Source organism: Rhagoletis zephyria, unplaced genomic scaffold, assembly GCF_001687245.7.
Source record: "Rhagoletis zephyria isolate East Lansing unplaced genomic scaffold, Rhagoletis_zephyria_1.1 Rzeph_scaffold_17717, whole genome shotgun sequence".
Taxonomy (NCBI): Eukaryota; Metazoa; Arthropoda; class Insecta; order Diptera; family Tephritidae; genus Rhagoletis; species Rhagoletis zephyria.
In genome coordinates, this window is record NW_016174778.1 from 1 (window position 1) to 10,627 (window position 10,627).

The 10,627-nt window shown below is 46.2% G+C and overlaps 1 protein-coding gene across 1 annotated transcript; it reads left to right on the top strand.

Moving 5' to 3' along the window:
- Positions 1–9,106: 9,106 nt before the first annotated feature.
- LOC108379926 (uncharacterized) lies at positions 9,107–10,604 on the top strand (the record flags this gene model as incomplete). The annotated part of the gene is made up of 3 exons (XM_017636293.1): positions 9,107–9,167; positions 9,221–9,629; positions 9,710–10,604. Coding segments are annotated over exons 1-3 (1,365 nt in total), but the record flags the coding sequence as incomplete, so codon positions are not given.
- Positions 10,605–10,627: the final 23 nt, after the last annotated feature.

The window sequence follows — 10,627 nt, forward strand, 5'->3', positions numbered from 1 at the left end:
GCATTATTTCGGTTTTCAAACGAAAGAGTGCATATGCATAATTTCGGTTTTTCTAATATGCATTATTGCGGTTTTCAACCGAAACTGTGCATATATGCATTATTTCGGTTTTTTTCATATGCATTATTTCGTATGCACAGTTTCCATATGCACAATTTCAGGGTGCCGAGGACATTGTTGCGGCTCTGTACTTTGTTGACAATTGCGGTTGTATGCGCCGAGAATGAGAGCAGACTGTCGAAGGTAACTCCGAGGATTTTCGGGTAAGTCACCGTCGGTATTGAATACCCAGTTGCAGTCTGACCTCCTTTGTCCAGGTGGTGAAAAGGGTTGTCGAGGACTTCGCAGGGGACAGGGCATGGTTCCTTGCAGAGAAGAAGCGAGAAAGTTCGGTGAGGTAACCGTTTACTTTCGAGCACAAGTCATCAATTCCATTACCAGACGCCATGATCGAACAATCTTCAGCATAGGAGACTATATTAACACCCTCTGGTGGCTGAGGAAGCTTTGAGATGTAATAATTAAACATTAGCGGGGACAGGACACCACCCTGTGGTACCCCCTGTTTAATTTTACGTGGTTTGCTAGTTTTGTCTCTGAAAATTACTGACGAGTGTCGACCATTCAGGTAATTCGCCGACCACCGTTTGAGTCCCTGTGGTAGTGAGGAGGCCTCTATATCTTCTAGTGGCGTTGAATGACTGACAGTGTCGAACGAATTGGACAGGTCCAACGCTACTAGAATAGTTCTCTCACAGGGGCGGTTTCGGTTTAGGCCACGAGTTATCTGAGTGTTTATGGCGTTAAGCGCTGTTGTTGTGCTTTGCACTTTACGGAACCCATGTTGATGTTTCGCTGGGGTCAGGTGGTTCGTAAAATACGGGAGCAGCAGGACCTCGAGTGTCTTCGCTACCGGGGAAAGGAGGGTTATCGGGCGATAAGACTCTCCTTTGTCGGCTGCTTTCCCCGGTTTGAGCAGTGGGACCACTCTCCCCCCATTATCCAGATGTCACGAGAGTGGCCATAGACAGGTTGAGGACCTCCGTTAGGTGTGCTACTCCCGCAGGACCTACATTTTTCAGCATCAACATGCATATTCCGTCGGGTCCAATGGCTTTCGAGGCTTTCACCTTCCCGATGGCTACCCTTACCTCACCGCTGGTGAAAACAAGAGGCGCACTGGGTTTTGGCATTTTGTGCAGCCTTCTGGTCACTCGACGGCTGGCTTTATCCACCGGAGGGTGCAGAATGAACTGCCGGGTAAACAGCTCGCGCATCTCTCCGGTTTCGACGAAGCGTGGTCACCAAAGTCTATTTCGACTCTGTCGTCGCGCTTCGTCGGGTTGGACAACGACCTCACGGTTGACCAAAGCTTGGTCACACCAGAGGCGATGGTGCAGGTCTTCAAATGCTCTTCCCATTTCTTCCGCTTATGTACGTTCACAAGTTGCCGTATCTCCGAATTGAGATCCCTGATACGCGGATTTCCGGGATCGGCCTGACGAAGGTTGTCGCGCACATCGGCTAGAACAGCCGCTTCAGCAGGGAAGTTTGGACGGGAGTCCGTAATGCATCCTGCTGGGATGAATCGAGCTGCAGCAGCTTTGACAGCCCTGCGGAACTTACGTTCACCTAGATGAACGTCGGTTGGTATGGGTAGTGCAGTGAAGGCGCCCTCAGTAACATCCGTGAAGCCTTTCCAGTCAGCTTTGGAAAAGTTGACTTAAGTCCGGTGATCGACGGAAGCAAAGTCGGCAGGTTTATCAATCGAGATGACTATGGGCAGATGGTCTGATGCTAGGGTCAGCATAGGTCGCCATGATACGCTGTGTATCAGACCAGCGCTGACAATTGTTAGATCTGGCGAGCTGCAGCAGCCGCCCATAATCCTGGTGGGTGCGTCGTCGTTCATTGTGCAGAATGTCGAATCGTCTATCTGCTCAGCCAGATGTATTCTCCTACGATCATTTGAGAGGCTTGCGTGCCAAAGATCGTGGTGCGCGTTAGAGTCACCAACTACCAAACGGTTTTCACCTCTGAGTAGCGCACCTATTTCATTTTTCATTTCATTTATTAATAAAATCATTAGCACAATAAGATCAAAAGAAAGATCTTTTATAGCGCAACAAAAAATTCATAACAGTAAATACATATAACTAAAACAGCAAAAATTACTTAAGACTAAATAAAAGTAACATAATATAATCAACAGAGTAGTATTTTTAAGTGAGTTCTACAATTACAGGACATATACTTAAAATAAGACTTAATTAAACAAGTACATAGAGAGCACAGTATATACAGGAATAAACCTTTTCGCAGTTTTTCACCATTTGGCCCCCGAGGAGTACTTTTGGGTTGTGTGCTGCTTTTCGTTTTGCGCGCACGGCAACACTTACTGTGGGGAATTTCGCCTCATGATTAGAAAAAGTTAATTTCGAGGATAAAATATACATAATTATGTGTTATTTATGAACAAAATGTAGGTTAAGTATAATATTCATCTTTAATGTATGCAGATATTCATGCTTAATGAAGAATAATATCAATAGTTAAGTACATAATTAACGCTTGTGTTTTATAAACTGGAAAACTCAAATCGTAATTATAGCATTGAATGGAGTTTTCTTAAATGTAAGTTTAAATTAAAATAAAAGTCCATTGTAAGATTTTTTAATGAAAAACGTAAATTTTGTGTATTTATCCTTTCATACCACAGTGTGATATCCAGCCGGGCAGCTGGTGACGGGGTATGTATACGTTAAATATTTTGAGCTCAACATCGCCTGACCGGATAGCAATACCCTGACATTTTAAGATGGTATCCCTGCGGTTGATGTCTGCTTCAATAAGACGATACTGCACGGTGTGGTGCGTGATGAACGCTAAACCTCCACCATTATCTAGCTCGCGATCTCGACGGTGCATGTTGTATCCGGCGCAATTCAACAGGGTTGAATTGTCGTGCAACTTCGTCTCTTGGACCGCAGCTATTAATATTCCATGCCTTCCCATAAAGACTGTTATCTCCTCGATCTTGCTCTGGAGTCCGTTACAGTTAAATTGTAGCACCTTTGTGTGCCTTGGGAGACCGTTTGTGATGTGTGGTGTTAAAGAGTTGTGTTGCCTGCCGGTTGTGGTGGTGGTTGGTGGCGTCGCGGGGGAGGGATGCGACGGGGCAGCACAGCTGGGGCCCACATAATCACTCTTCCAATCTCGCGTGTTGCGAAGTCCTGAGCACGCCCTAAAGTGGCACCAGCCGAGGCAAAAGTTGCACTTGACTAATGTCACGCTACGGTATATTCTGGACTGACAAACAGAGCAGATTGTCGGAGGGACTAGGAGTTGCCGGCGGCGGTGTGCGGGTGCTATTGTGTTTGTTTGTGTGTCTATTGTTGTGTTGTGTTGGGGTGTGGGTGTGTTGATTGTGTGCAGCCCAGGCGGTTTGCCGTGGAGGCGGTCCGGTTCGCACAGCATGGGGCCCCGAACGACGTCGGTGCGTACGTAGGCCCGAGCAGTTACGGAGGTGACTCCACCTGTCTCAGGCATTGCACCTGAGCGAGGTGGAGTTTGTATGCAGTCGTCTCTGGCATACGCAGCAGGTGTAGATTTCTGGCCCTAGGTTTGCCTCTATACCAGCCCTGAGCACAAGGGTACGGAGAAGATGTAGCCCTAGGATCGAGTAACTGTTTGATGGATTTCGCCGACCTAAACGGGGTTAGATCGCCGAAACAACAGCCCTTGGTCGGGTAAAACCCGAGTCATTCCGGTACGTAGAACCGGCTGTCGTGGGAATGTGTTCTGTGGTCTGTCGTGTCAGCAGGTGTAGATTTCTGGCCCTGGGTTTGACTCGATGCCAGCCCTGAGTAGAAGAATACGTAGTGAATGTAGCCCTATGGATGAGCAACTTCTGAGATACTTCGCCGACCTAAACGGGGTAAGATCACCGAAACAACAGCCCTTGGTCGGGTAAAACCCGAGTCATTCCGGTACGTAGAACCGGCTGTCGTGGAAATGGTCGACGTTGGTTCAGACCCTCGCTTATCTGTGTGGTGATGGCGTTTAATGCAGTGGTCGTGCTGTGCATTTTGCGGAATTCGTGTAGGTGTTGGGCTAGTTGCTGATGTTTCGTTAGACTGGGGAGGAGTAGTGCTTCCATTGTCTTTGCCACTGGGGATAGGAGGGAGATTGGCGGGTAAATTCTCCTGCGTCCGCCTTCTTCCATGGCTTAAGGAGGGGTATGATCCTACCCATTTTCCACATATCAGGGAGGACCAGGGTGGACAGTGACAAGTTGAAAGCTGCTGTGACTGTACTCGACTCCCACTGGTCCTAGCTTTTTCAGCATCTGCATCGAGATTCCGTCAGCGTTGTCCTTGCGTTTCGCCGGATGGGAGAGAGATTTTACTGCCGTCCACAGTTTGCTAGCTCCGCTGGAGAGATTGCAAGTCTTGAGGTGCTCATTCCATGTTTTCCGCTTGTGTTCGTTAACCAGTTTGTTAATGTCCTTGTTGCGATCCCTGATACGGTGATCACCAGGATTAGACTGGCGGATTCGATCACGCTCGTCTGCGAGTCCCGCCGCTTCAGCTGGAAAGCCCGGGCGAATTTTGGCAATCCTACTGGCTGGTATGAAGAGGGCGGCTGCTGCGTTGATGATCCGGCGGATGTTGCACTCAGCTTCGCGCGCGCATGTTGGTGGTGGAGCATTGGATTTGCGGTCCGTGTGTTCCGTAAAACCGTCCCAATTGGCCTTCTTGGTGTTCATATACGTACGGTCTTCGGATGTGACAAAATCTCTTGGGTGGTCTATCGCGACTACTCTGGGCAGGTGGTCTGATGCGAGCGTGAGCACTAGTTGCCAACCAACGCAATTTATCAGACCCCCGCTTGCTATAGTGGTATCTGGCGAGCTGTAGCAGTCACCCGCCACCCTGGTGAGGGCACCGTCGTTTACAGTGCAAAACGTTGAGTCATCAATTTGTTCTGCGATTAGTGTACCCCGCTGGTCGTTGCCCAGGTTGGAGTGCCAGAGTTCGTGGTGCGCGTTAAAATCCCCTAGCACTACCCGGTTTTCGCCTTCAAGTAGCGCACTTATGTTCGGGAGGTATCCTGCTGGGCAGCTGGTGGAAGGTGGTATGTACATTTTGACGACTTCTAGCTCAGTATCTCCCGACTTGATTGCCACACCTTGGGCTCAATGAGTGTGGCGTTGGCGGCGATTCGGGGGGTAATGAGCCGGTATTGGACCGCGTTGTGCAATATAAAGGCGATGCCGCCTCGGCCGACGCGAGGGCGGTCATTTCGGATGACGTTGAACTCATCCTGACTCTGAAGGATAGAGCCGGAGTGGAGTTTGGTTTCCTGGACCGCCGCGACTGAGATTTTGTTGCGCCTCATGAAGCTGACTATCCCAGCGATCTTGCTTTGTAGTCCGTTGCAATTGAACTGCAATAGTTTGATGGAATTGGGCCTGGTGATGGTTATTCGCGGGGTGAGGGAGTGCTGGCGCGCTGCCTGAACTGCTTGCTGTGCCGGTTGTGTTTGTTGCGGGTGTGGTGGTCCGACCGCTGGTGTTGTTGTTCTTGTTGTAACAGCATACAAATTCCCCAAAGAGATTTTGGGGAGTGTTGCTGGAGTGACAGTCCTTGGCCAGATATAAATCTGGGTCGTTCCGGTTACGTAGACCCGACTGTCGTGGGAACTGGTGCTGTCACCGGTGTTGGTGCCGGTGTGGGTGTGACCGTGGGCCGCGGTTGTGGGATTACTGCTGGCGTTGGCATTGGCACAGATGTAGGTGCAGGCGATTGGGGTTGTGTGGTAGCAGAGCAGCAGGCTGCAGTGAAAGCAGCACTCCATGCGTTGCATCTTACTGATGTGGTGTTACGCCTTGTCAGGTTGTTGGGGTAATGGTCCTAGGTCGGAGTGGGTGCTCCGAGTCAATCCGGTAACGTAGAACTGACCATCTTGGGATTAACTTTATCAATGGTTCATTTAGATCATAATTCGTCTAACATAGATCAATCGAAAAAATATCATGTTGGCGTAGCATCTTCATTGGAGCATTGAGTTTAATGCGATCTAATAGAGTGGGGCAGTCGAATTCCCCACTCAGAATATCATGTAAAAACATCAAACCCGAAATAGTCCGCCTACTACGAAGAGTTTGCAAGCTAATCAGCTTGCAGCGAGATATATATGGTGGAGTAGAATTCTCAAACCTAATTTGAGCCAAACCGAATTTAAAAAAACCTTTTTGTACACGCTCAATCCTGTTATGGTGAACTTCGTAAGAAAGATTCCACATTATAGAGGCATATTCCAGTTTGGACCTGACAAACGTATTATATAAAAGCTTTCTTGTATATGGATCCTTGAATTGAGCACTGTTTCGCTTAATGAAAGCCAATGAGGAGAACGCTTTGGGAATAATGTAATTGATATGTTGTGAACGCTGAATCAAACACGACACCTAGATCCTTAACTTTGGTACTCAACTTCAGGACAACATTTGAAATAGAGTAAGACGGTAGTAAGACGAGACTTGCAATAAGTTACAGAACAACATTTATTTGTATTTAGGGTTGATTTATTACGATAACAGATTGTACAGATTTGTGCATTTTTATATTGGACTATTGGCACAAAATAAAAAAATTTGGAAAATTTTTTTTCTTGTAGTGAGAAGCTTGATACAATACAGCAATCTTGTATTGAAAAATTTCAACAAATTATTTTTCGTGATTGGGATAAAGAAAAGTATTTGGGTATTCATACAATTGGGATACGATTTGCACCAAATTTCGGCAAATTCCCAATCGTGTGACACTGCCTCTAAACTTGTATTTATACGGATGTTTGTAAAGAATACACTATAAAAAACTAACCAAAAAAAAAAATAACAACAAAAATAATATTTTCAAACTTGTCAAAATTTGGTGCGGCTATAATTTTTTTCGACTACTCTACATAAGTTGACTATGATTACTCGGCCGTGCTATCATAGTAGCACAATGCCACTAATATTTAACTTACAAACAAAATACAGGCAGGAGCTCTAAATTTTCCACCCTGTTTGTGTGAAATATTTTATTTTATCAGTATTTTTCTTTTAATCAATACAGTCAGTCAATAAAGTTTAGGTACAGCGAGTTTTTTACAATACGGGCTGTTGGGTTCGAATATACTAACTTTAAAGATTTAATGGTTGCATGTATAACATAAGAGTTAATGTTCACGCACTTACAAGGGTTAACGTTAATTCACCACGAAGGAGTTAATAGCAAACGTCATTTGACATTTCTTATTCTCCTTCTTCGTTTATTATTGTTTTTTCGGCTAATTGTTTATCGTTCGTTAGCTTTTCTACCGCCTGCATATTTCGTTCGCCCGCTTAGAATTTTCGCATAAAAATTGTAAAGTTTCTATTGAACAATTAAAGTAGATTGAATTAAATTGTAAATTAGTAAACCGCGACTTTTACTTGGAACTCTACAATCAACTCTAACAAGGAATCTTCTCGCAATCAACATTTGGGAAAACTCTGCAACATTTGCTGGTCCTTCGGTCCGAATATTCTCGAACCGCTCGTATAAGCGCAATTGTATGGAAATCAAGGTGTAGGTCACATTCACACCTACATACATACATACATATGTACAAGAATCATAAATTTCATAACTCAAGGTGACTTTGGCTTGACCTCTTTAAATCGTTCGAAATACATGCGTTATTGTGACATTCTGCTGTCCTCTGATTTGTCCTCTACGAATTATCAGTTTTTTTTACTTTGCATTACTTACAAATCTGCCGTGACTTTATTTTGCCCTCTGCAATCAACATAAAATATCGTTTATCTACAAACGACCCATAAAGCAAAACTAATAATGTCTTCTTCGGTAAAAACTCGCGACTCCGCACTAAATGCTATAAAAAGATACATGACAAAAAGCAAAGACGAAGCTTTTCTCATGGACGTCGACACTGTATCAAGCTATTTACAACTCCTTAACGAGCAATGGGTACGTTTCACCGCTGCTCAAGATGATGTTGAAACATCTTGTGGATCTGACAATGTGGAAGTACAGGAGAACGCTCGCATACAAGGTGAAACTTGGTATGCTGAAGCTTTAGCCAACTTCAAACGGGTTCAAAAGTGTAGGGCGGAACCGCCAACGCAGCCTGCAGCTACGTCAGCGTCTGTGTCTGCTGCTATACGTTTGCCCAAAATGGATNGCTTCAAACGGGTTCAAAAGTGTAGGACGGAACCGCCAACGCAGCCTGCAGCTACGTCAGCGTCTGTGTCTGCTGCTATACGTTTGCCCAAAATGGATTTACCAACCTTTTCGGGCGATTCCACGGATTGGGTCGCCTTCTATGACGCCTTTTGTTCGTTGGTTGACACCAACACCGCTTTGTCAGATGGGCAAAAATTACATTATTTGCGCAGTTGCCTAAAAGGTNGGAACCGCCAACGCAGCCTGCAGCTACGTCAGCGTCTGTGTCTGCTGCTATACGTTTGCCCAAAATGGATTTACCAACCTTTTCGGGCGATTCCACGGATTGGGTCGCCTTCTATGACGCCTTTTGTTTGTTGGTTGACACCAACACCGCTTTATCAGATGGGCAAAAATTACATTATTTGCGCAGTTGCCTAAAAGGTGATGCACTAAGCATTATTAGTGGCTTCAAAATCTGTGATGCAAACTACACAGAGGCGTGGGACTTGCTAAAATCTCGCTATAAAGTAATGCGAGTTATTGTTGAGGCACACCTCAGGGCGATAGCTGACGTTCGCAAGGCTTCGGGTGACACTGCTGATGCTATTAAGNGCACACCTCAGGGCGATAGCTGACATTCGCAAGGCTTCAGGTGATACTGCTGATGCTATAAAGTGTGTTCTCGATGCAACTCAGCACCACATACGAGAGCTTAAAGCATTAGGGCGTCCCGTAGACTTCTGGGACGATTGATTGGTACATAATACAGTAAATAAACTCGCGTTCGAAACCCGCAACGAACAACTGACAACGTTTCTGGAGATTAGGTGCCGCTCATTGGCAATGATTACCGCGCCTGTTCCGCAGGCAGCCGACGACTCATAAATATGCGGCGAAATCAACCAAAGTATTTCACGCAATTCCAGAGCAAAACCCCGCGCGCTGCATGTACTGCAATGCAGCTCATAAGATCTACTCTTGCGACAAATTTCGTAGTTTAGATTTTACTGCAAAATCTAAATTTATTAAAGAATCCAAAGCTTGCTTGAATTGTTTAAGTCCAGGGCATTACAAAGAACGCTGTAATAGCTCATCCGCTTGCCGAATATGTCATCAACGACACGATACGCTGCTTCACAGTAATACACGTTCACCCGCCGCCACATCGGCTCATGTCGTCGATGCCATCGCAGCCGCTTCGAATCCCGCATCTGTAAGCAACCATGCAACTGGTTCATCTGCCACCGCTTTAGCAGTGAATAGCGCTGCTTCACACGTTTCGTCCTGCTTAAGTGCTGGTTCCATTCCGCTACCTGCAACGCAAAAATCAGTTATATTATCTACCGCATTAGTAAAGATTCGAGACTGCGCTGGTCATTGGCAGACAGCACGTTTATTGTTCGACACCGGGTCGCACGCCTCTTTTGTAACGGAGGCATGTGTACAGCGTTTGGGATTAACACGTTCATCGTCTTCTGTATTTGTCACAGGAATTTGTTCATCGCAAAGCGACCGCCTTGCGAAACGCTGCTCACGCTTTCGTCTAATTGTTCGGATAAATGCTACGATATTACCGCGCTGATTCTTCCGAAAATCACCAACGATTTGCCGACGCAGACCTTGAGTGTTTCTAATTGGCCACATATCCAAGGCTTATTCCTAGCTGATCCACATTTCGCGAAGCCTGGCCGCATAGACGTACTCGTAGGCATGGATTTAATGGATCAACTAATCTGTGCGGAGCTTCGAAAGGGTCCGTCTGGCACGCCTATGGCGCAGACAACTGTTTTCGGCTGGACTTTATTTGGAAACGTTGACAATTTTGGTTCGCCAACGCCTAGTTTGCCATCGCTGCATTGCGATGTGCAATTAGATCGAGCGCTCGCTAGGTTATGGGAGCTCGAAGACTCGCCGCAGAAACAGCATCTCACGCATGAGGAAAACTTCTGCGAGAATCACTTCAATTCTACACATCAAAGAATGCCGGATGGTCGCTTTGTGGTTGAACTACCGCTTAAACCTAACACTGTATTGGGTGAGTCACGAAACTTCGCAATACGTAACCTGCTATGCATAGAACGAAGGCTCGCTAGCAACAGCGATTTGCGTTTGCGCTACGATGAGTTCATGAGAGAGCTCATTGACATGGGTCACATGGAGGAGGTGTTTGAAACGACGAGTGAGGTGGATTATATGCCACACCACCCAGTCATTAAAGAATCTAGCGTTACGACCAAGCTGAGGGTAGTCTTCAACGCGTCCGCCAAAACCACCACGGGTAACTCGCTTAATGACGCATTGTTTGTTGGACCTCAGCTACAGCAAGANGATTATATGCCACACCACCCAGTCATTAAAGAATCTAGCGTTACGACCAAGCTGAGGGTAGTCTTCAACGCGTCCGCCAA